The sequence below is a fragment of the Dioscorea cayenensis genome, chromosome 9 (genome assembly GCF_009730915.1).
Source record: "Dioscorea cayenensis subsp. rotundata cultivar TDr96_F1 chromosome 9, TDr96_F1_v2_PseudoChromosome.rev07_lg8_w22 25.fasta, whole genome shotgun sequence".
NCBI lineage: Eukaryota > Viridiplantae > Streptophyta > Magnoliopsida > Dioscoreales > Dioscoreaceae > Dioscorea > Dioscorea cayenensis.
In genome coordinates, this window is record NC_052479.1 from 1264209 (window position 1) to 1289785 (window position 25577).

The 25577-nt window shown below is 33.7% G+C and overlaps 5 protein-coding genes and 1 long non-coding RNA gene across 7 annotated transcripts; 3 read left to right on the forward strand and 3 right to left on the reverse strand.

The window, feature by feature from the left end:
* Positions 1–34: 34 nt before the first annotated feature.
* LOC120269149 (importin subunit alpha-9) lies at positions 35–11191 on the forward strand. Of its 2 annotated transcripts, none has more exons than XM_039276466.1 (12): positions 35–175; positions 1634–1853; positions 2012–2165; positions 2512–2614; positions 4120–4304; positions 5473–5552; positions 7106–7256; positions 9000–9081; positions 9169–9227; positions 9314–9619; positions 10535–10901; positions 11109–11191. In XM_039276466.1, exons 1-11 carry the CDS (start codon positions 109–111, stop codon positions 10697–10699), a joined length of 1572 nt encoding a protein of 523 aa, XP_039132400.1. In that variant the 5' UTR covers positions 35–108; the 3' UTR covers positions 10700–10901; positions 11109–11191. The 2 variants fall into 2 exon arrangements, with proteins under 2 accessions (XP_039132400.1, XP_039132401.1); XM_039276467.1 differs by having other exon boundaries at positions 11093–11171.
* On the forward strand, positions 11192–11671 carry LOC120269151. Its single transcript, XR_005539093.1, has 2 exons — positions 11192–11284; positions 11361–11671. It is a non-coding gene; the product is annotated as an uncharacterized LOC120269151 (long non-coding RNA).
* A 974-nt stretch (positions 11672–12645) lies between these two features.
* LOC120268242 (DNA-binding protein S1FA-like) lies at positions 12646–15195 on the reverse strand. Its single transcript, XM_039275678.1, has 3 exons — positions 15055–15195; positions 14832–14894; positions 12646–13120 (listed from the first exon to the last, which is right to left on the reverse strand). Exons 2-3 carry the CDS (start codon positions 14856–14858, stop codon positions 12908–12910), a joined length of 240 nt encoding a protein of 79 aa, XP_039131612.1. The 5' UTR covers positions 14859–14894; positions 15055–15195; the 3' UTR covers positions 12646–12907.
* A 3263-nt stretch (positions 15196–18458) lies between these two features.
* Positions 18459–19052, reverse strand: LOC120269224 (protein transport protein Sec61 subunit beta-like). The gene has a single exon (XM_039276567.1). It carries the CDS (start codon positions 19012–19014, stop codon positions 18694–18696), a length of 321 nt encoding a protein of 106 aa, XP_039132501.1. The 5' UTR covers positions 19015–19052; the 3' UTR covers positions 18459–18693.
* Positions 19053–21150: 2098 nt separating this feature from the next.
* Positions 21151–24358, forward strand: LOC120269443 (probable ubiquitin-conjugating enzyme E2 C). Its single transcript, XM_039276772.1, has 6 exons — positions 21151–21278; positions 21374–21401; positions 22799–23026; positions 23116–23179; positions 23269–23328; positions 23842–24358. Exons 1-6 carry the CDS (start codon positions 21175–21177, stop codon positions 23898–23900), a joined length of 543 nt encoding a protein of 180 aa, XP_039132706.1. The 5' UTR covers positions 21151–21174; the 3' UTR covers positions 23901–24358.
* A 348-nt stretch (positions 24359–24706) lies between these two features.
* LOC120269068 (uncharacterized protein At4g08330, chloroplastic-like) lies at positions 24707–25301 on the reverse strand (the record flags this gene model as incomplete). Its single annotated transcript, XM_039276355.1, has 2 exons — positions 24707–24791; positions 24965–25301. Coding segments are annotated over 2 exons (351 nt in total), but the record flags the coding sequence as incomplete, so codon positions are not given.
* Positions 25302–25577: the final 276 nt, after the last annotated feature.

The following is a 25577-nucleotide window of genomic DNA, read 5'->3' on the forward strand; positions in this document are numbered from 1 at the left end:
GGTATGAACGAAAAAAAACTCTTTTTTTCTTATCTGAAAAAGAAAAATTGAGTACTTTTTTCTCATCGATCTCTGTTGGCGAGAGAGCGGAGCTCGGAGGAGAAGGCAATGGCGGAGCACGATGCTTCTTCTTCTCCATCGGCATTTCTCCCAAGAGATCCGATCAAGGCTTCAGGTACTGTCTCTCTTTCTTGCTTTCTTCGTGTTTGATGTTTTCTTTCGGTTTGTTTTACTGAGTTCTGTGTAGAACCCTAGATGGAACTCGGATGATTTCTCATTCTTTTGTTTAGGATTTTGAAAATAAATAGGTTTAATGATGTTTTTTGGGTTACAGTTGAAGTGAATGGCATCCGATCATTCTACCTCTTCTTCATTCTCGAGTTCAAAAGGGAAAAAAAAAAACCAGTTGAGTGATTGATTTTAGGCTTTGGAAAGGGTTTTGGAAATTGATAGGGTTTTTGATGTTAGTAGGGCTGCGTTAGAATGGAATGGTATTTGATCATGACTTCTGACGCTCTCTGCCTCTTTTTTGGCTTGTTTTTTCTATTTCTATTTCTGTTACTGTTCTGGATTTGTTATTCAGATTAGAGCCTTCTTCCTGGAACCCTAGATCCTTCATTCTTGAATTCAAGCAAAAAGAAACGAACCAGTTTGGTGATCCATTTGGGTTTTGGATTTATATAGAACCCTAGATGGAACGCAGATGATTTTCTCATTCTTTTGTCAAGGGTTTTGGAAATGGATAGGTATTTTGATATCAATAGGGCTGCAATAGAAGAGAATGACAAACTACAAAGCTTAGTGATTTGATCATGATCTCAGGGCATTCTTTCTCTGCCTTGCTTGTCATGTTCGTTCTGTTTGTATCACTGTTATTGATTTGTTTTTCAAAAGAGGGCCTCTTTCTTCCCTGGATCATTCTTGATTTCAACAAAAAGAAACCAGTTCAGTGATCCCTTTAGGACTTTCTAGAACCCTAGAAAGCGATCAGATGAATTTCTTATTCTTTTGTTAAGGGTTTTGGGAATTGATAGGTATTTTGGTGTCAGTTGGGCTGCAGTAGAAGGGATGCTAAATTATCTCTTTCTTGTCACTTTCTTTCTAGTTCTATCACTGTTCCTGATCCTCTTTTCAGAGGGGATCCTTCTTCATAGAACCCTAGATTCTCTATTCACTCATGAAAAAGAAAAGTAGAAGAAATTAAGTGATTTATTTAGGGTTTCAGATTCATCTAAACCCTCCTTGATGATCCCAAATTACTGGAACTTTATTGATTTTCCCATTCTTTTTTCACTGCTTTGGAGAAATCAGTTGTTATTTTGATTTTAGTAGGTTATATATGTCCAGCCTCATTTCAGAAAAGAACACCAGATTTTGAAAGAAGTCAAGATCAGGTGTAAATTTTCTGTTAGAGGACAACTTTGTCCATTTGTTTTCAATCTATTTTACACATTTCTTTATCTTTAGCAATTATGTCTACAGGGATTGCTGCAATTTGGGCTAGTTTAATGTAAATTTTGTGATGGCTTGTTAGCATTATGCAGTCATCTCTGAAGAAAATTTCTGGGAATTTTATGTTGTTAATAGATTTATTTCTTTTGAATGGAGATAACATGAGTCATTATGTTTTCAGTGGTCACTAGTGCTGCACATAAGAGAAGGCAGCATGCAGTTACAATAGGGAAGGAAAGGAGGGAGGCACTTATACGCACAAAACGCTTATGTAGAGTTGGAGTTGGTGGTGATATAGGGGATTCATTGGAGGGTAGTATGATTATCGATGAAGAAAAGTCTACATTGGATACACAAGCTTCGCAGCTAGTTGAAGCTCTGAAATCTTCTGTTCACTTGCAGTGAGTCCCCTCTGTCTCATTCACATACAGTCACCTTCAGTTATATACCTATTGAATTGGATCAATTAGTATGGTCACACATGGTGTTCACTCACTCCTGTTTGATTGCTTGTTTTATTGATGTTGATGTAAATGTACATTTTGTGGTTTCTTTATAGTGGTAAAGGAGCTGCTCAGAAGAAAGGAGAGATTCTCCGTGATTTGAGGCGTTTGTTGTCAAAGTCTGATGCACCTCCTATTGATGCAGCTATTCATGCTGGAGCTATCCCTGTCCTTGTCCAGTGCCTGCATTTTGGAACACCTGATGAGCAGGTTGAACATTTTGATAATATTTGGCTTCAATCATTGTGATCTTGTTTTCATTCTGGAAATTGCAAAGCTTTGCTGCATATGGAAGCATCTAACCTTCATTTTTGCTTGGTAGTGTTAGTTCTAGGTAGTCAGTCATTCATGATCTTGATTGATGAGCTTTACATATGATGGAAACCCTTTCTTCTGAAAGTATGTGCCATTTTTTTTTTTTTTTGCTTTGTTTTGATTTTCAGAGCTGCTTGCTTTATTTTGGAACATTAATTTTTTTTTTCATATGTTGAATTCCTTCATAGCTTCATCTCTTTCTGGATGTACTTGCTCTCACTCATGTTCTTCAAAATTGCAGTTACTTGAAGCTGCATGGTGTCTTACTAATATAGCAGCTGGCGAATCAGAGGCAACAAAGTCATTGTTGCCTGCTCTGCCTTTGCTCATTGCTCACTTGGGAGGTTGGTAAAATATATTTCAATGAACCTAGCATGCAAATGATCTTTTATCTTTGTTGTCAATGTCTGTTTCCTTATGTTGTGTGTTTATTTCATGTAAGTGAAGCCACTGAAATCAGAAGTGTATCATTTCAGTAGTCTTTGTGATGTTTGTTTCGTGAGAGTAGCTTTCAAAGTCAAAGTGGGACCTTGTATAAGTCTCACTTTTTTGTTTTAGAAGTTCCACTTTGGATCAAATTCATTCCCTTTTTGTAGTTAAAAAAAAAAAACACTTGCACACATATCCCTAGAAAAGTAGAAAATTTGGTTTTTTAAATTTATTTGGTTTAATGTAATTCAATCTGATTATACAGAGGTCACTTTCTTCCTTTTATTTAGTTGGTTTTTTCTTTTATAAAAAATAAGAAAACAAGAGAAAAATCTAAATTTGATAGAAGTGAAAAGGCAAGAATAAGAAAAGATGGATATTTTAGGTGCTTTAGTTTTAAATGCTATAAAAATAATTATATTAATAACCATATATGGAAAAATTTGAATTTTATGGGATATGTACATAATTATATTTTATATCATGATACATGCAAATATAACTTTTTATGCAATTTTCTCAAATATTTTTTGTACATATGGATTTTTGATAAAGTTATAGACAAGTTATGGTCATAATCATATCCCACTTTTGTATATCACTTTCGCCATTTGAACAACAAATGTGATTGAGGTGTTACTGTTATTTTCCCACCTTCTTGATTTACCAAATAGTCAAAAGTCACATATATTAGTGAAAGTGGGAGTTTTGTGGAAGTGTAATTTCACCACTTCCATCACTTTGGCCCACTCCTGTGAACTAAACATCTGCTATATGTTATGATGTTATCTTTGACTTAGCTTATAGAGATGATCTGTTTGGTTGGCAATTGCTGGTTACTATCACTGAAAATATAGTTTCTCACTTTATCCCTTAAAAGGTTTCCCAACTTTTGCCTTTAGTTTAATTAAAATTGGGAGATTCATTCTAATTCTTTAAAAATGAAAGTGTTTCCCACATCACCATCTTGATGTGGCATTAATTCAAGCACTCATGGAATTGCCGATGGCAGTGAAAGCTTGATAAGCTGTTTCTAGTTAAGCATGAAATTGATTTTTTGTTCTAAGATTTATAACCTTGCCATAATCTTGGTCTCAACTAAATCCCTTGCTGTCCCTAATGAGAATCCTGCAAACAGAACCATTTTAGATTTTCACCAGAAAATGTTTCAAATATCTGGTTCAAGCTTTAATCACATAAGATGTAATAATCGTCATCAAAAGGTGAGTCCATACTTTATACTGGGAATTTTATTGAATGGTTATATCACGGCAACTTAGGACAGAAGGGAATAATAAATTTGTAAATATGAACAGTTTCTTGGTTTGTTAACTAGCCTTTTCAATTCAGAATATAATTTGGCTTCTCTTTTTCTGGTTATTACATTAATGCTTTGCATTAATATGTGTACATTGGGTAGAGAAGAGTTCTCTGCCTGTTGCAGAGCAGTGTGCATGGGCACTAGGAAATGTGGCTGGTGAAGGAGAAGAATTGAGAAGTGTTCTGTTGGCACAGGGAGCTCTCCTACCTCTTGCGCGATTGATGCTGTCTAATAAGAGCTCAACAGCAAGAACAGCTGCTTGGACATTATCAAATATGATCAAGGTTGAAATATGACCATTTTCTGCAAGAAATTTTTATATTGCATTTCTTTTAGTGATGAAGTAATCTTTCGTACCGTGTATGACAATAGGAGCTTATAATACTTATCAAATTGCAGGTTATATTTGTTTGTCATAGGCTCTGTGATTTATTATTCCCCAACTCTTGGTTCTATATTCTTTTAAGCAGATGATGGCAAGAATTTGGAATTACTAGTTTTTATATGTTTTCTCTTTATGAGCCATTATAATGTCAATTTTCTTCAGAGCTGTCTGTTGAAGTTCTTGCAGTTATTTTTCCAGACTTCAAGGGGTATAAAATGTGAATTGCTTGCTTGGTAGTTTTGGAGTTGCATAGGAGGTGAAAAATTTGTGGACTGTATAGAGCTTCATTATTATTCCTTCATCGTAGAATGGAGAGTGCCCTGGGTGTGGCCATGACTATTTGAACTCTATGAATTTCCATGTTTAGAATCTTCAATCTTTTGAAAGGTAATTCTTATTCAATCAATGGTTGAAATTAGATGGTGGAATTCTTTGGTTCACAAGTTGCTAGGTTTCTGCTTTGGGATTTGTATAGTACATAGAAAGTGTTATGTGTCGCTCTTAAAAGCAATTACTTGTGTTTGGATATATGTGCATGGTTTACAGGAAGGTTCCTACTCATTTTTCAATCATCATGCAGTTGATGATTCTTACGCTTAGGGTTATAATCGAGCCGAGCCGATACTATTTGAACCGAGCTTGAGTCGAGCCTATTTTGAGCTTCCTTTGTTAAGCTCGAGCTCGGCTTGGATAGCTACAGTACATACTGTTACAATATTCGATGATCTAATGCATACACAGTATATGTGCTACAGTAATTTCAACATGTATAGTATAACTACAATGATTTAAAATATTTAAATTGTTAAGTATTATATGGTACAGTACAAGCCGTAATGAGCCGAGCATGTTGATGCTCGAGCTTGGCTCGATTATCTAGTCGAGCTTGAAAGTCAAGCTTGAGCTCGGCGCGTTTGCTTAATAAACGAGCTTTTTTTTGAGCCTCGAGCAGCTCTCGAGCGGCTTGGTTTGTTTGCGGCCCTACTTTTACATTGGATTTCTATATTAAGAAAATAACTATTTCGTTTATATCTGCAGATTGTGATTACCATATTTTTCACTTGCAGGGACCTGATCCTAAAGCCGCAACAGAGCTCATTAAAGTTGAAGGGGTCTCAGATGCAATTGTACGACACTTAAAGAAAGGGTTTGTGTTGTCTAATTGTTTATTGTAAATTCATTTATTTTCTTTGCCGTTTAGGTGGATAACATATCTTATGTTATAGTATGCATTAGTTTATGCCGTGCTTTTTTTTTTCCACATTGATTTAGGTACCATGCATTCCATAGTCATTCTCACCAGATGCTTAGGGATTTTCCTGTAGACAAATTCTCATTTTAGTTTTAAGGCGAATTAATTTTTGGTCCTTGGAATTTTTTTCTTTTTTTTTTTCTGACTGAAAAGCCTTTTGACTCTTTTTTTTTGGGCCTGTCAGACTTTTTTTGTCTTTTACTTCCTAGCATCCTTTTTTTGTCACCCTTTCATGTGAAATTCCAAAAAGTAGCTCTTGTTTTTAAGAGAAGCATCTCCAAATCCCATCATCTTTTTTCTTTTGCAGGAACTCCTGGAAGATAACAAAATTATGGGGGTGTGTGTTGGGGGAGTTCTAAAGTATCCAGGGACATTTTTGTTATTTCTCACATAATTTTATGAATTACTGATGTTTTCCATCACCAAGTCCTTATACAGTGTTGGTTTTAGGGCTGTGGCTGGTGGTCCACTCCTTGTGGTTGACTGGGTTAGAGGGGAGGTGTTGCCTTTTTTGTGTGTATATATTTCTATTGTAATTATCTATATACCCCTAAACCTCCCAAAATTGCTTATATACTTATCCCCATCAGATAAGCTGACTATTCTATTATTTTGTATGTTCGAAGTGCATCTTGGTCTTACTTATTGCTTACATCTTTATTCTGATGAACTCCGTATACATGCCCCTTGTTATGAGGGATGTGAATAGTTCTTGTCTTCGATGGTTGATTTGTGCTACTTGCTAAATTTTGAAGCATTTTAAGCATTGTGTAGAGATAATCATGGTAGTTGCTAGGTTGCTCTAATTTGTGCACTTTTGCCTTGAGGACATGGCAGTATTTTTAGTTATACCTGATCAAATTAAGGGCCTTATATGGATTGGCTTCTAAAGGAGTTTATTTATTTATTAAGTGCATATCGTGTGAATTAGGCAGTTTTGTGTTTAGATGAGTCACTATAAAAGCATTTGGTGTCTTAACAATCCAAGAGAGCATTTCAGACATTAGAGTTGTTTTACTGGGGACTCTTAAAGGCAGCAAGATGGTAGCTTCTTAGGATATTGGTATATCTTTTTTTTTTTTTGCCAAGCCAATGGAAATAAGCCTAAAGCATGACTTCTTGTTGCATCAGAAGCAAAAAATTTTAATAGATTCAAAGCTTCAAACCATCAATTATTTTAGATGTAAATATGCCATGCATAATATTGAAACTGGGAAGCCTTGTTACTGTTTTTAAATTAGCAATTGGACTAGTAGGTGGATTGTGTAGGTTATAATTCCCAGGATACCATTTCATGTGGGTTATACGCTCTTGAAGCATAATATCTGTATTAGATGTTTAGGGTCCTGAATCATGAATTACAATATCATAAATCTTATTGCTTCCTTGTTTATCTATTCATGTAGGTTGATAGTGAATAAATGATTGATTGCTGTCATTGATTTTAGGGATGATGAATTGGCAACTGAGGCAGCATGGGTAGTTGTGTATCTTTCAGCCCTTTCAGAAACTGCTGTCCGTGTGATGGTAAAAAGTAATATCATTGAGCTTCTTGTTGGAAGATTGACAGCCTCTGAGAGTTTGCCATTGTTAATTCCGGTATATACTAATACCTACTAAATTATGTTATATGCTTGACTTCACATGAGCTACTCACAGGATTTATGTATTACGGTAATGGTTGTGTCATGATTATCCTGTATTTCTTTTGTGTTAATTTCTAGCTAGAAATTTCTAGATTTGGATATTACAGACTGTAGAAACTTACAAGCTTTGAGAATTTTGTCATTGTTAGCAGATTACTTTTTTCCTTATCAGATGTTGTAGGACAGCATGTGCCTTACATTAAATTTCAATTGTGTTTGCTATCTGTAAACTAATTGATTTTGCACCGGCCTGTAAGTTTTCTGTTGTCATGTTTGACGGGCCTAGTTCTTATTTTTTCTGCTTTGTCTTATGGAAAAGTTGTCTGTAAATATAAAATAAATAATTTATTTTCATGAACTGAATTGTACTTTATTGTATGCTGGGAATTTGTATGCCTCTATGAACTGAAATGTTCTCTATTTGACTGATAATAAAACTGTTCTTCTCTCAATACAGACAACAACTAATAAATGAAAATAAGACCCCCAATTTTGCAAACCACTTGTACATTACCATTAATCTTTCTACCTTCCTACTATTAAAAGTTGTGGACTCTGATGGTATTTTTTCGTGGATGTATGTCTTCTCTGCTATATGTTTACTCACTATTTTGTTTCCTTTCTATTTTTTTTAAAATGTTATTTCAAAATTTTATGCAGTACTCTGTAAGACTTGATTTTTATGTAAGTCGGGTCGATTTGGGTACTTGGTATATTAGAGAGAATGCTTGTGTGCTCGTGTATGTTATATGATCTGCTGATGAATAATATGGATATTGCTTTTGGAGGAAATGTAGGAATTTCACGTTCTTAGTGTGAGTTTGCCGTCATGTCTATACTTGATAGAAGTTTGATATATGCTCAAAGCCTTCCGATGAATTGGGAGATCTATTATGGGTTTAGCGGACTGATGGAAAATATAGGCATGGATGGTTAGGTGGCTAATTGAATCAAAGTTGCGTTGGCCCACATACTTCTTCAGCATCATCATCCTTCAGTGCTGAGTTTCACCTGTAAGAGGGATGCATTTATTTGATATTTAGCTCTCTAACATCATCCCTTCGAAGAGTGAGCTCATGAGATTATTGGTGAACCTAGTCAATGTAAGACTAGAGGTGTTCAATATGGCTATAGTGGGTAGTTTGATGGAGTTGAAGTACATTTCACCTATCATATTGTTATATATAAGCCACGATATTGTTAGGTTTATCACTGTCCTCAAACTGCAGTGCTTTTGCCAACAATTAAGTAATATCAAGGGAGTCCATCAAGTTTAAATATATGGGTAAAGATAATGCTGTGGTTAAGATGGTCTATGAAACAAAGTCTAGAATTTTAGAAGGGTGCTCTTTGTTGACATGTCCAATCATTATTGAAGAATCCTGCAGAGAAACAAAGACTCTCCTTGATGTAAGATTTTTGTAATGGAGTTTGAGGATTATTCCAAAATTAGATAGTAGTTAGCGTGAAAGAATGGTTAATGAACTTTTAAGCAGAATCTGTACGTGATGTTATCTTTCATAAACTCTCTTTGTTATTTGTATCGAGTCTCTTGTATTTGTTTCACCTTAACTGTTGTGGTTATACTAAGCTTTAATTTTTGTGCGGTTGTTAATTGGTTATGGCCTCATGGATGAAATCAAGTCTTGGCATGAATTAGAGATTTGGCTGAAGATTATCAAATCATCTTATGCAGGTTCTCCGAAGCTTGGGTAACATTGTGGCTGCTGACGCCTCCATCACAGATAACATTCTTTGTGTTGGAAAAGATATTACTGGTAGGCCTAACAATGCTACTTATATTGAGGGAAAGATCAACTTTTTCAATATATATGTATTGCATAACTATACAACTCGATTTTCAGATTTTGCTGTATCATCATTGGTGAAGTGTATGAATAATGAGAATAGAGTCCTAAAGAAGGTACATTTTTTTTTCTTTATCTTGACATACTTTATGTGAAAGCCAATTTAATAGTTCTCTTATTAGAGTTTACAACAATTTGGCAGGAGGCAGCATGGGTTATATCAAACCTAGCAGCAAGTTCAGTTGAGCATAAAAGGTTGATATATGCTAGTGAAGCTACACCTTTGTTGATAAACTTTTTATTGTCTGCCCCATTTGATGTAAGAAAAGAAGCAGCATATGCTCTGGGTAACCTTTGTGTTGCACCAACGGAAACTATTGGACATTCAAATATCATTCTGGATCACTTAGTCTCTATAGTCCATCAAGGATGCCTGCCAGGGATTATAAACTTGCTGAAGTCTCCGGATACGGAGAGTGCTAGATTGGGACTCCAGTTTTTGGAGCTGGTAAGAGAATTTATTTATCCATATTCCGTGCTTTATCCGTCTCCTTTTTGTGGGTTCTTTTATCGCATTTATTTTAAGGATGAAAGCCAAAAGTGGCCTCCTAAAATGGGGACCATTTTTTATTTTGACCCTTAAAGTTGGAAAGGTTCATTTTAGGAGCCACTACTGATATTCTTTTTCTTTAGAGGCCAAAATGAATGACTTTAGGAATCACTAGTTACTTTAATCCATGTTGTTATTCTCTCAATTGATGACAAGTTCAATCACCTAAAGCAATTATTCCTGAAAAATATTTTCATTGGGTCAGGGACTGTTTTTATTGGTTTTTTTTTTTGTTGATGAACATTTATTTTATTTGTAAATGGCTGCAAATGATAGTTTTCTATATGCTGCTTGCTATTCTTTTGTCATTTTTAGTGAAGCTTGTTAGGTAGTCAGCATGTTTTGTTATCTTAGATCAGTTTGTAGCCCTTCCAATTTCAACTGTGAATTTTGAACATCGAGGGTACTTTTGGTCAGTCGTACTCTTGTATTTTTTTGTGTTCATATCTTCCCTCACTGAATTGTCACTGTTTAGTCTGTGGTGAATGTGAAACTAGATTGATTTTGGGTCTTATCAAATTTAGATAAATTGGGGTGATTACAGCCTCGATCAGTCAGTTTTGTTCTCATTTAGTTGATTTTAGTTCCAATTAAACCAAAATCTTCTCAATTTGGGCTTGTAGGCTGAGGGATTGATTTCATGTATTGCAGTGAAGTTATTGTCTACTATCTTCTACCAAATGAAAATAACTCTCTGAGGCTTGGCATGTTCATCTTTCCTGTCATTTGCTATGCATTTGTGAAATCCAAATATAATATTAGCACAGAAAACAGCCTTTCCTCAGACTTGTTGCATATAATCTATGCTTATAGGTACTGAGAGGGATGCCTAATGGGGAAGGACCAAAGCTTGTGGAGCAAGAGGACGGAATTGCAGCTATGGAAATATTCCAGTTCCATGAAAATGAATTTATGAGAAACATGGCAAATGAGTTAGTTGATAAATACTTCGGGGAGGACTACGGGCTAGATGATTAGTCCCCGTCTAAAGATGACTCCGGGGCAGTACTAATATATCAATCCTTTTTATCACCCTACACCAGCAACAATTGATAGATGTGAATTATTCTATGTTTATGTAACAAACTGGTCAATGTTTATGATAATGAATGTGTTTTCTCTAGCAAGGCAGGCAGGGTTCATCATTGTCAGAAGCACCAGTTTCAACCAAGACATTAAGGTATGTGAACTAACCTGAAAATCGGTTGAAATTGTATAGTGTGTGGCCATGTTCCCTCCGCAGAAGCCGGATGATGCTGTCCTCAGCCCAAGCATAACGGTTCCGTTACGGACTCGAGGGCGGCATCATCTCTCCTGCGAAGGGAAACTGGCTCGCACATGAACTTTGTTATTGATCAATACTTCACCCAGTTTGAGCTAATGACAGGAGAGTACTGGAATCATTTTGTGTGGAGGAGCCCCGTTGCTGCACATCTGCTATATATATATATATATATATATATATATATATATATATATATATCTGCAGGGATCAATGAATAATTGCCAGCAAAATGGTGCCAATTATTTTTTGCAGCCGCGCCATTGCGTCATCCTAAAATCGTAAGCAGGTGTGATGCCATAAAACTATTAAAAAGTGCATCATGTTATTCATTTTGTTTCTTTTGGTTAATGCAAGGACTGGTCAGCATGCACAAATGACTTAATTTTCAGTCTAGAAGGTTTCCCTGTTTGCCAGCTAGTTTCCTGGTTGGCCTGCCTTATATAATTGGAATGTTAAAAGAGCTGTGTACATTGAATTTGTGTGGCTGCTACAGTGAGTGTTGCCCTATGAAATCCTTGAGAGTATCTTAGTTGATGTGTAATATAGAGTGTTTTTTCTAATGGGGCCCTTATCTTTTTGTCAAGTGGTTGAACCTTTGGCTTCGTAGAGTCTTGGATGTCATTGACTTTAGGTGTGTGTGCACTAATACTAATGGTCCTGAACTACTCTTGATAGTTGAGTTAATTTTTGACTTATGAGTGTGGTGTGTTAAATTCTCTCTGCTTTCTTTATTGAAATTTTGTGCTTTTTTTTTCTTTCAAAGTCTTGCTTTTTATTTTTATTTTTTTCAAAGTTTTGTATGTAGCTTCATATAATGTCAGGCTAAATCAATATACCTGAAAGTGTATTTCGGTCTCTGAATTAAAAAAAAATGATGTAACCTCTTTATCCATGGATTTATGTTCTTATATGCTACACAAATTGAGCATTTTGTTCAACTTTGTCAATGATATAGCCACAATTGCATGAGGCTAAGCGTTTCAATTTGCACAGAGGGCTGGTTCATCACATAACCTTTTCAGGTTTTAGGACCAAATGGCACTTTCGGGGCCCATGCATCTAAGTTTTTTTTTTTTTTGCACTCGAGGTTTAGGTGCTGTGCAATAGGTGTAGTGTTAAATGAGCTTTTGACATATGTAAAAAATATATATATAAAAATACAATTTTTTTATTCTTTTTATTAAATTATTCATCGGATAACCAGATGTAAAATGTTTGTTTTGGTGCGCTGAGCTTTACCTTTCGTAAAGGCAGGCGACCTTTTTTTTCATGCTTTTGTATTTTCAAGACTTATGTTTATTAACTGCCTGCTAAAATTAGAATACTAATGTTCAGGCCCTTTATCAAAGGAAAATTTAAGGCTCATCATGAAAATGATTTGTATCAAACATAAGCAAGAAAGCTTCTTGCATATCCCCCATATGATTCATTGCTAATATATTATATTATACTTATAAAACTAGTATTTATTAATATATCTTTACTGCACTTAAAAATTCCTTGCCAATATATATATATATCAATTGCTAATTTTGTAAGGATAAAAATGTAAAACAATAACTGAGAAATTAAATCAACCCCTCAAAAGATTTCATTCATTCTCAGCAATACAATGTAATCAAGGCATTGCACCGGACTGTAATTTCTCCCAATGATGGAAAAATGCCCTTAAAAAGATGATGGTCTTCCAACATGCACATGTCCATGACAAGAACAAGGATTAACCGATAATCGGACTCTACCAAGACAACATCACAGTATATGAACCAAAGAGACAACAAATAGTCTTTAAACACATCTGTAAACCCTAAGGGAAAGTCTCTCCAGGTTTTTGAGTTAAGTAAATCTAACCTAGCTGAGTTTTTTTTTTTTTTAACCTTTCCAGAGACGTCGTCGTCTTCTTACTCTCCGGGTGCAGAAACACCTTGCTTGAGCATTGCCTTTTTCATTTTCTTCTTGGAAACAGGCTTTTTCTTTTTCGGCGGAAGGGTCTTTTGCGCATAGGCATAGAGCGCATAGTTTCCGACAAGGAAAAGCAACAAGAAGCCACCAACAACCAGCAGCACCACAAGCCCGGGATTAAACCCTTTTGCTTCCTCTACAATCACATTTCCCTGTTGTAGGAGCTCTCGTCAAATATTAAATACACAAATATTCCGGGCAAAAGAAAAGAGTTTTGTGTGTGCGTGTGGGCGTGTGTGATGAAGAATTGTACTAACACTAAGGGAAATATTGATGACTTGAAACCAACTCATGAGGATTGATGTGTTTTGTCAATTGAACAAAAAGCACATCCAGTATGAGGACAAAACAAAAATTTAAATTATCAAACTAGCAGTTTAAACAGAATTCTCAAGGCATATTTACTCACAAAATCCTCAAACATACAAAGAAAGACAACTTAATGAAGTAGTAGTTATGGAAATTATGGAATGCAATAAAGCAAGCTACAATATACAATCTGTACATCACCGCAGGATCTCGATTCAAATGACGCAAGATCTATGTAAAATTTCCAAGAACTGAAATCCAAAATAAAGTATATTAAGACGGGCACAAACCACAACCAGTTAAAACAGTAAAAGAAAAATAAGGGGGAAAGGCACATTGCCTTTATGGTGACAGCAAAACCTAACCTTCAATTGCTTGAATTGTACCACAAAATTCACAATAAGATGATAGATAAACAAACTATTAATCAAATGTAAAACTGGTCAGAAAAACCAAAGAAAGAAAGAAAGAGACAGGGAAAAAGATAAATGAAACAACACATAATCAATGGGAAAACAAAACTGATATTAAACATCAAAAAAGTTTTTATCCTTAAAATGCTGCAAAGTGGTAATGTTTGGCTTTGGTTGTCACATAAAGCATAGCGTAAATGAAAATTATGATATTAATTTCATAAAAAAAAAAAAAAACATTCGTATGAACTGAACAAACTCACATTATCATTTCACAGCAAGCATTAGTTACATCATAGTGAGCTCGCAAAGGTTATAAAATCATCTTTATTTAAAAGATTAAATCAATAAGGCAGCATTAATAGAAAATGATTTTCGGATGAGGATTGGACTAATCCTAGACAAAACCAAATATGTCTACAGTTTAACCGTAATTCTTCCTTTTGAGTTACATGCAATTATCTTGCATGGATTTAAAAATTCACATTTTGATAATCTTGAGTTAAGCTCGGAGGTTTTGTAAATTGGCATTTAAAGATTTTGGTGTTTGTTTGGGAGAAAATTTAAAGATTTTGATTTTGAAAAGGAAAGAGTATCAACTGCAACAAGGAGAAGTTGTAATGAGAATGAAATTGAGCTTGAAAACAAGAGTTCAAAGATCTCACAACACTGACATGCAAGTAAGTAAACAATGCCCGCTTGTTTCAGTTACTATAATTAAAAATCTAAATAATCAACTACACGTAACCAAAAGCAATCTAAGACTTGGGAAAAAAATGGGAACCTAAATCCGGTATAAATATATATATATATATATATATATATATATATATATATATCCCAAAACGTCGATTTTTTATCCATTAATGGGAAAATCGATTAAAAGAGAAGGAAAAAAAAATTACAAAAAAGAACAATCCACATAAAAATCGATTATAAATCAAAATCAGCGATCGAGAAAAAAGAAAAGAATATATTGACCTCGAAATCAATGAATGCCAGAATAATTCAAACCAACATTTTGAAAAGTAAAACTAAACATGAACCCACATCCGATCTGAGACGACAAAGCAAAATGATAACAAGATTGATCTAATTCTCAATAATATCATCAAATCAAAGATAAAAATAGAGATCATACTCCGCCGTCGGTGAACTGGCTGGCCATTTTGGAAGATCCGGCGTCCAAATCCCCTTTCCTCCTCTGCAAAATCCAAGATCAAATTTCAAGAAATTAAAACCCAAAAATCAAAATTCAACCACCGAAAATCAACAACAAAAACCCCAAATAGAATCAAAGAAAAGCTCGAATCGAAATCAAAACTAGAAGGACGAGATCGAGACGAAAAGATGATGAATTTTACCGCGAGATCGAGAGATCGAGAGAGACTTGTGGGTCTCGCCGGGGGGATTTCGAGAAGCTAGAGATCGAAGCACGCGCATTAGAGTTTGGATCTAGATTCGGATCTAAAAAGGCTTCTATTTTCGGCCCATTAACGCTAATGGGTCTTTACTAGATTCTCTATGGCCCAAACCTTTCCATATATATATATATATATATATAGTTACACGTCCCTGGATTTTAAATTTAGAAAATCCACCGTAATCATTGGATTCTAATCCCAATGACTACAATTTATTTATAAATAGTTCTAAACATTGCAAAATAATATTACATAGTATTACACATTAATCATGTACAGTAAATTTGCACTGTATCTATATGTGAACAATAACCGTTAGATTATTATCCAATTACTGTAAATAAAAATAAACATCCCTAATGAATAATCATACACTGACTTAAACCCATATATATATATATTTAAATATTAATGAAAAATAAAATGTTAAGTTTTGAAATTTTATCTACACTTTATGGATTATATATTACAATTTTTTACATGATTATTATTGCACGTTGAGTTATATATTTATATTGTACTCACACACCCAAGAAATGAAGGCATTTAATTGATGGGAAAAACTGTTCTTTAATAAATTAATTCCGCAATTTAATACAATAACCCATTGTTTATTGTTAAGATAGTAATATATATATATGTATACACACTGAAAAGGTATAATTAAAGATCAAACCATCCATTAAATGGAAATAAAATAAAATAAAGAATGAATCTGTTTTCCTTTGTTAATAAAATTTAAGTTATAATAAATATTTTTTTCAAAAACTGATATAGGCACATGAAAATGTTTAGGGAGTTATATAAAATATCATCTAAAATTTTAGAGAGCACGACGTCCCTAGATTTCTAGATTTCAAATTTAAAGATGTTCTTGGATTTACATCCAATGGCTATTGTCATTCCACACACATACTAAACAATGTTAAACACTAATTATACACCATAAACAACAGTAATTCTGCACATTTCTCTATATAATAATAGATGTTAGATGAAACTTCAAGACATCTTTGAGAACATCCATAAAGAACAGTAACTTTAATGATGAACATACACAGTTGATGTTTACCCAAAATTATAAAATATCACAACCAATTTTATATGCAAAAAAATTTATCTAACATATTCATTGATTTCTTGTAGGTTATAACCAGTTTATAGATCACAATCTTATAAAAAAATAACAAAACATAAAACACAGTGACATTTATACATATGAAACTTTTGGTCCTTTTATAATTATGATTTTGTAGTAAGATTGTCAAAAATAAAATAAAATTAAATTAGAGCTAAACATTGTGTGCATGCATATAGACACATTTATCCCCTAATATCCACTTTATGGAGCAATTTTATTGAAATAACATAACACTAGAGTGCATGTGTATATACAAACAAAACATATTTAAGTACAGTTATGAAAACACAACATGCCAGGGCCACATAGTTGATATGCAATAACACTGACACCATTATGCCAAAAACCCACATGTTATTGCACCTGTACATTTTGTAAATATCAAGCACACTCAAGTACAAATATGTTTGTGTGTGGGTGTGTCATGTGTGGGGTTGTCTCTGTGTGTATGTTGCAGAGTTATACATGAAATTAAGTGCAATTATAGAAACCCAACACAGATAGCACAATCAAAGAAATAGTTAATATGACATGAAAAGGACAACAGAATACAAAGCATGAGGATAATATTCTATTGCACCAATACATCAAGAACTTATGTGTTTAGGGGAGTAATACATGAAATTATAAGCTTCAACAAAGTATTCTAAGAAGGAATCTTGCAAATAATACAAATGCACAAACTTCATAAAATAATTACTTTCCAATTGAGAAATAGACAGGTGAATTTGAAGAAACAATTTACACCCATTCAGAAAATAACAGTGTACTTCAAAACCATAGATAAATGTATTAAGCCTATTCTTACAAATGTAAACTTCAACAATGAGTAAAGGCTGTTGCTTTCTCCCTGAGATGTACAAGAGCACATGTCAAGGTCATTTAGATGGATGAGAACTCATTGGGAAATCAAGTTTGCCTTGCATATATGTTTGCCATTGTGAATCCATAACAAGAACTAAATAATACAGACTTTCAGATTTTACAACCATGTACGTCACAAGAGCAAGCCTAACCTAATCAGTTAGGGGTTTGGCAATATGAGACCTTATAATGAAGCCAAAAACTTTTTGAATGCCTAGTGGCAACCAATCCTTCAACTCAACTGAACTCACAAAAACTTCTCAGAACAAACCCTACGTCAGCATGCACTTTCTATTCAGGAACAATTAGTCAAGCTGATGGCAAAATATCAACTCATAATTGAAAATTTCAAAGGTCACCTGCAGATAGGAAGCAATGAAGAGCACACGCAACCAGAAGTGATGTTTAGAAAGGTTCAAGATTCATAATTTAAAGAGTAGCGGCCAGACTCTTCTTCTAAGGCCTCAGGCCAAAGGTTCATTTAAAAAACAATGTAACTAAGAGAACCAAAACACCAAATATCACAAAGGAATTGAGCTCACAAATATCTTGCATAAACAGTGGGAGAGTGCTTAGGACCATTTTTCAAAGTTTTTGTTTTTCTAGGCAATCTAATGAAGTTGTAACTTAGGGTTTCTTCAAAACATTCAGTAACACAAAAAGTAATTGCCACCATAAACATCTAAAGCTCCATATGCAAATCAAGATGCCATTAATAGCACCATCAAAACAAAATCAAGGCATTATGAATGCAAAGAAACCATATTCAAGAAAATTAAAACATCCATAAAATGCCAACAAATGTATCATCATTGATATTCATTTAAAGCTCCATCTACAGATAGAGATGCAATCAATAATCCTTTCCAAAATTAGCAATAAATCAATACTTTCAGTAATTGCCCCCATTAAACGCCTAAAGCTCCATATGCAAATCAAGATTAATAACACCATCCAAACAAAATCAATAAAATCAAGGCATCATAAATGCAAAGAAACCATATCCATGCAAATTAAAACATCCATAAAATATCAAAAAATGCTCAAACATAATCTTATCACCATCATTAATATTCATTTAAAGCCCCATCTACACTTAGGGATGCAATCAATAATCCAATCCAAAATTAGCAAAAAATCAATACTTTCAGTAATTGCCACCATTAAACACCTAAAGCTCCATATGCAAATCAACATGACATTGATAACACATTAACACCATCAAAACAAAATCAATAAAATCAAGGCATCATGAACGCAAAGAAACCATATCCAAGCAAATTAAAACATCCATAAAATGTCAACAAATGTCCAATCATCATCTTATCATCACCATTGATATTCATTAATCCTATAAAAAATTAGCAATAAATCAATGCTTTCAGGAACAATGAAAAAATATCCAAGCAAACAAAATCACACAGATGAAAAGAATTCCAGAAATCAGAATATGAAGTATGAACTAAAAAAATCCTCTTTCTTCTAAACCCTAAATCACCAAAACAAGCAGATAAACTGAGATCTTCTATTGATCCAGTACAGTGTAGTGTATACCCTAGATCGGGAGTGGCGGATCAGGAGGTGCCGCCGGCGCGGTAGCGGTAGAGCTTGCCGGAGACGTGGAGGGCAGTGACGAAGCCGATGAAGCAGAGGCTCATGACGAGCACCACGGTGGGAGACATCTTGAGGCCCGGAGCGTCGTCGGTGTAGAAGCGGAGCATGTTGCTCCCGCCCCCGCCGCCGGTGAAGCCACTCGATCCTCCGCCCCCACCGCCAGGCCTTCGACGCCTCATACCCGCCGTCGCCGCCGGCGTGCCACGAGGCCCCACCGTTCCCGGCCTCGCCGCGCCGCCGGCTGAGGAGGTCGTCTGCGACTGCGAGCTCCCACGCGCCATTGTCGATCTCTGAGAGGGAGAACAAGGGCTTGTTCGATCAAAATGAGGAAATTCAATAAAAGTCCTTGTTTTTTTTACGAAAATTTGCAGTTAGTCCTTTAAAAAAAAATTATTATCTTGAAGTCCCCCTTTTGATTATTTTCCGGGAAACCTTTTATTTGTTTTCATAAAATACTAATTTTTTTTTAAAAATGATAAAAATTAAATGTTATATAAAGTTGTTGAACTATTATACATCATATATTAAATTATGACATTAAAAAATAGATGTCATATAAATTTTTTTATTAAATTATTTTTTGAAATTTCTTCTCTAAATCTTATTATTTAAAACTTAAATTGAGATATTGACTTTTGATTCATGTATGATATTTAAATACCACCAACCAAATAGCTTAATTTCTCAATAAACATGTCATTTTTATGAAACAAATTATATATATATTTTTTTAAGAAAATCTAAATATACAATACTGGTATAATTAAGAGGAATTGATAATCTTATATTGTTTTCTATAATTTTTACATATATATATATTATTTTTTGATTAAATATAATGTCTTTAACAAACATGCCTTTTCATTTATTTACATATGTAATAAATATAAATCAAATTATTATTATTTTTTCCATTAATGAAACTACAAATAATTAATAATTAATGGTATAAAAAAATAAACTTAATTGAAAATCTACTCTCTCTTTTTCTCGCAAAGTAAAAAAAACTCAATACCTTTAATATTATTATTTTTAATTTCTCACATTTAATTGTGGATAACTTTTTAGATAATTCAAGCCTTGCTCAAATATGAACTTTTCAAAACTGCTAGAATATCACCATCCAACTTAATAATTCTTGTAATGAAAATTGACAATTTATCAATATAATTAATGAACCTCATTGTCTTCATAAAAAGACAAAAACATTGCAAAAATAAGAATAAAAATAAAAAAACAGATGAATTGGATATTAAAAAGAAAGGAAGAAAGAAAGAAAGAAAGGAATCATTACAACAAAGATAAGATAAAAATTTCAATCAAAAGGCAATGGACGTGCAACCAAGCAAAGGGCTACCACCTTCTAGTGTGCGACCCTGCACCCTGTTGCAATTCTTTTTAATTATTATTTTTTTAATGGTTCTTTGTGATTTTTTTTATTTTAAAAATATGTTTTATAATATAAATATTATTTTATATAAAAATTATACAATCTTCTACTTCTAGCATACATATAGACTCTGATATATAATTATTCATATTTGTTTCATACTTTTAATTTTTTTTTTTTTATGCAAAGTTGATATATAAATATAGACACAACCAACTACCGCTTGACCTATTGGTAAAGTTTTTTTATTTAAAGTATTAATTTCGGAGATGACTTGAGATCGAACTTCAAAGCCCAAACAAGGTGAGGACACATGTATTTATTGAGCTTACTTCACACTTATGCACATTCCTAATTTTCATTAAATGGGGGGTGTTTGTTATATGTTTGTCATATATATATATATATATATATATATATATATATATATATATATGCATTGATAAAGTGAACAAGCCAAACTAGAGGCGTACATCAAAGAACTTGAATTCACCTTTTTTGTAAAAAAAAAAAACAGATATCTTATACAGGGAATTCGGTGCAAATACATCAAAAAAATCGTTGGCATATATATAACTGTCTTGTGTATAATAAAGCCCAACATTTTGGAAATGTATAAATAGAGACATAAAGTGTTTCATTTAATTTTCATTTATTATTAAATGATAATAAAAATTGTATATCTAAAACAAAATTTTTAGAATTAATCCATGTATAAAAAAACCCTTAAAAAATCGCACAAAAACAATTGAATAACTATTAAAAATGATTAATTTAATAACAATAACAATAATAATTCAAAACAAGATATAGACTATAGTTTGCTTGAATATTATTTCTGATATTTTCATTGAAAATGAAAAATTTTCTTTGTGAGTTTTTATTTTAATAAAATTAAAGGATTTTCAAGCCACAAAAAAGTGAAAAACACGTTAATATATGAAATTATAAGATTTCAAAGGGGTATATACACAAAAATTATATATATATATATATATATATATTATTAAAAGAGTTATCGGATCGGAGTTGGGTTTTGGGATCCGAGAAAATGGAAGTCCGAAACGCGGATAACGGCTCGGCGCCGCCGGCGACGGCGTCGAAGCAACCGAAGCCGCCGCCCAACCACGTAGACTCCGCCTCCGTCTCGCAGAGGTGAGGATCGCGATTCGCCATCTTCTTCTCTTCGTCTTTTGATTTTCCCCTCTTTTTGATGTTTTTCATCGATCTGGGTTTGTTTTTTGGGGCAGGCTCCAGAAGGAATTGATGCATCTGATGGTTTGTTTTCAATGATTTGGACTTCGATTTCTTGTTGTTTTGATGTTTTACTTGTGTTGTTCAATGGAATTTGGGGTGTGGATCTTGGTTTTCTGATCTTATTTTAGTTAAACTGAAGTGAATTGAAGAGTGGTCAGGATTTCAATTGATGCAGTAAGTGGGAATTCTTGGCTAAAATGGAGGAATTGCCTGCCAAAAATTGGAAATTTTGGATTTTTTGAATGTTAAGGATCATGATTATTGGGTTGGAATTTCTTCAGAGAAATCAAGAGGGAGATGGGTTTTAACCTCTGTAATTCTATGAAACTTTTGATTGTTTCTTTTCATATGTTTGAACTAGTTGTTGTTCATCCAGAAACTAATTGAGTGAACTAATAGAAATTACCTTGTGAAGTTATATGCTTGAGAAAAGTATCATCTACAAAATTGTTGATTAAGGTTATGTCAAAGTGTTTAGTGTTGTGTTGTTGATGATTTGTCTGAAGATGGTTCAAAGTGTTGATGATATTGTTTGCAGGTTATGTAAAGCAGATAACCTAAAAACAAACTTCATGGGAATTAACTTGGTATTTGTTTCGTTTCGTTTCTATATATTGATCCGCCCCGACCTGTTATTTTGATGTTGAAGGCTGGATTTGTCAGTGATGGTTTATTTTGTAACAAATGCGTAGAGACTATTTTTTTTCATAGTCTAGTTTTTTTCTCTCATCTGAAATTCAGTATAATCAAATGTATTTGTTTCTGATTCACGATACGTTATTTGGAGGAGGATTATGGAAGTATTTTTGTAATCGACAAGGTCTATATGTAGTTTTGGTTGACATGAACAATGAGATAATCCATTCTCTGCCTGTCTAAAGCCGCAGAGCTTACCCATTTTTGCCACAAATATGAGATTTGTCTATTGTGCACGATTGATATGGTCACTGTAAATTGGAAGTCAGACTCCAATTGATTTTAAGCTGTTTCTACCCATATTATTTTCCATTTAATTCTTGGTACAGCAACATACACAATTTATCGCATCACATATTGGCTGTCAACAGGAACCAAATGACATAAGACTTAGTGGTGAAGTGGGGTTTTTTAACTGATTTTGTTCGATAACTGTAGCTGTATTGAAGATTGTTAGACCCTGGTGAGTGCAGCTAGGAAACGTACTCGAATGCTATTCAAATGCTGGTTAATATGCATACTTCTTAATGTTGACAATGGTAGCAGCACATTCAGAACTGTCAATTTATGCATTTGGTATGTTTTTTAAGGGGAGGTCAAATTCTGAAGTAGTTCTGAGATCTCTTGTAAATATGTTTCTTTTTATTTCACTGATACCTTTCTTTACTCTCTGAGTATTAGTTCTTGTTCTTGCCCTAATTTATTTTTCTTGCACATCTTAGATGAGTGGAGATTTTGGAGTATCTGCATTTCCTGAAGCTGAAAATATCTTCTCCTGGATTGGTACCATCGAAGGAGGAAAAGGAACTTGTTATGAAGGTTTATCTTATAAGCTTTCACTTCGCTTCCCATTGGACTATCCCTTCAAACCTCCCCAGGTTAAGTTTGAGACACCATGCTTCCATCCAAATGTAGATCAATATGGAAACATTTGTCTAGACATCCTACAGGTACTCTTTGGCCTGATTGAATTACAGAGAAGACTAAAAATGCTACAATCTCTATTAGCATTAATTAAATCTTATTTATTTTGTGATAGGATATGTGGTCCTCAGCCTATGATTGCAGAACAGTTCTCTTGTCCATCCAGAGCTTATTAGGAGGTGAATTGGCTCCTTTACTCTGCATTCGAGTGGTTGCATATTTGTTATTCAGGTAATTGTTATTTGACATAATAGAGTCTTTGATGCAGAACCTAATACCGAGAGTCCATTGAACACATATGCTGCAACTTTATGGAGCAACCAAGAAGGTAATTCTGTATTTTCTAGTTTGTACAACTAGCATTGCTCTTTTTAGTCTGCAATCTTTATGCTTTCCTTAACAAATAAACTAATCCGGATTTTTTCACAGCTTCTAGCTATTTCTAGCCATTCCTGCTTTTATAATCTATGGTTGATCACTTCATCTCAAGCATTAGCATAGTTAGGCTTTTATGGTTGGCCTGAACAACAAGATAGTTAAAACATGCAAGCCGAGACTGAACAATCTGATTTTGGTAAACCATATTCATCGAATAGGGTTTGTCTATTTTCTTTCCCCACCTTTGGCCATAGTTAGGCCTGAGGGCTTGTGTCGTAAATCTCAAACTGACCTTACAGTACACATCAACCACCATTTGTGGCTTCTTTTCTGCATGTTAACTCTTCTGGTACCATCCCTTGTTCTATTGGGTTTCAGATTATAATTCACTTTTTTTTTTAATTACTTCTGTTGGTTTAACTTGAACAATAAGTACTTATTTTAAATGTAACTGACCTGGCAGATTACAAGAAAATGGTTCACAAACATTATGTTGATGGTGGTGAAACACTCGAAAGCTGAATGGGATTTATCTCATCATGCATTTTGCTGCCAAAGAATACTACTGCATATGGTTGGCCTGCTACTTCAAAATGCATACTAAGGCCACTTGTCAACAATTGCATTGTAAAGCCATGAATAACACATTCTAGGATAAAGCTGGAGAAATAATTGCATTCCTCCAGATCTGATCATGATAATTGTCTCAATGGAAAAAAAAAAGGCAAAATGATTGAAATTTGGGAAATTCTTATTGCATGCTTGAAGGGGTTTGTCACTTCCTGACATCGATGTTTGTCCGATGATTCCTGTCCTTGTATAGTAATTTCAGATTGTGTGGCTCAACAAACATTTCCAAAACATGTGCATGTAAATTGTGTTAATTTCTCTCTGTAAATTCTATTATCAGTGTCATGCAATGGCCAAAATTCTATTCACTTTAATTATGTAAATGTTTTACTTTGATCTATTTAATTATATCATGTGTGTGCTAACTTATCATACCCTAATTTTGGAGTTCTTTCTTTGTGAGTTTATTGTTGATCAACAGTTTTCAGAAGTTAATTTTATACAGATTTAACATGACAATCAGAGCATATGATTAAAATGCTAATTCAGTGTTGGCATTAAGACATATGCATAACAGACCGAAAAAAAAAAAAGGCGAAATTTTAATACAATTTAGAAAGGAATCTTGTACATAAATTTGCAAACTATAACTGAGAATACAAATCTATACAATCAAGAGTCAACATTCAATCACAAAATATCATATGAAAAGGAGTAAGAACATAAAACAAAATTTAACTAACCTTTTGTACAAAGAGCACCACTAACCATCTTCATATACACTCCATGCTCCCACTCTCTTTCAGCTTACTGCTAATCACTCAATTTATCAAATTAAACAACCTAAAGAACAAAGATTTAGGCAATTAATAATTCGAGTTTGTGTCAATTCCTATAATTTGCAATGAAAACAAGAAAAAAAAAAGACTACAACAATTTTTTTAGGAGAATCTTAATATAGATGCAAATAAATTCACTATGGTCAAACTCTTTATCTGAATATCTGAACCGGTTACCTGATTCATCAGAGGAAGAAGGCTGCAAGGCACTGATCCTGATACTATACTTTTTTCGAACTTCATTCGAAGAACTAGAGCTTAAGGTGATATCAGAAGTCACTTGAGATGAAGCAATATTATAAGCAATACCGATTATTGCCCCGCACTTTCGACAGAGCAGTTTTGTCCTCCGCCGGAGAATTCCTCGAGAGTTCTTTGCTGTGAAAAATGGAAAACACCTCAGCTCATCCTTCACTGAGAACCTACTCTCATCAATGGAGGAGAAGGGTATAACTCCCTTTTTGATTGTTTTTCCATACTTAGAACCAATGTTGGTGGTGTTTCGGAGTAAAAAAAAAGAAGTTCAGTTTTTCCATACTTCATGTTAAAATTCAAGGCAAAAATAAACTGCGTATAAACAAATGACAATTATTTGTTTTGATTAAATTATAATTGTGTATACATTTTCCTGTTTGACTCAAGACATGTTTATTTTGATTATTGAATTAAGACAAAGACTAATCCCTGAACTAGTAAAAAAAATGAACAGTTTTTATCTTTATTCAACCAAAAAAAAGATTCTAAAGAGACCAAAAAAAATTTTCAGATATAGTTCAGAAAAAAAAAAAAT

Excerpts from the sequence above, each read along its gene's own strand:
- LOC120269149 (XM_039276466.1), top strand. The coding sequence starts at position 109 with ATGGCGGAGCACGATGCTTCTTCTTCTCCATCGGCATTTCTCCCAAGA. Across the intron at positions 2,615-4,119 it reads GCTCATTGCTCACTTGGGAG|AGAAGAGTTCTCTGCCTGTT; the intron begins GTTGGTAAAATA and ends TACATTGGGTAG. Across the intron at positions 4,305-5,472 it reads CATTATCAAATATGATCAAG|GGACCTGATCCTAAAGCCGC; the intron begins GTTGAAATATGA and ends TTTCACTTGCAG.
- LOC120268242 (XM_039275678.1), bottom strand. The coding sequence starts at position 14,858 with ATGGCCAGCCAGTTCACCGACGGCGGA. Across the intron at positions 13,121-14,831 it reads GCCAGTTCACCGACGGCGGA|GGAAATGTGATTGTAGAGGA; the intron begins GTATGATCTCTA and ends CTCCTACAACAG.
- LOC120269224 (XM_039276567.1), bottom strand. The coding sequence starts at position 19,014 with ATGGCGCGTGGGAGCTCGCAGTCGCAGACGACCTCCTCAGCCGGCGGC.
- LOC120269443 (XM_039276772.1), top strand. The coding sequence starts at position 21,175 with ATGGAAGTCCGAAACGCGGATAACGGCTCGGCGCCGCCGGCGACGGCG. Across the intron at positions 21,402-22,798 it reads AGGAATTGATGCATCTGATG|ATGAGTGGAGATTTTGGAGT; the intron begins GTTTGTTTTCAA and ends TGCACATCTTAG. Across the intron at positions 23,027-23,115 it reads TTTGTCTAGACATCCTACAG|GATATGTGGTCCTCAGCCTA; the intron begins GTACTCTTTGGC and ends ATTTTGTGATAG.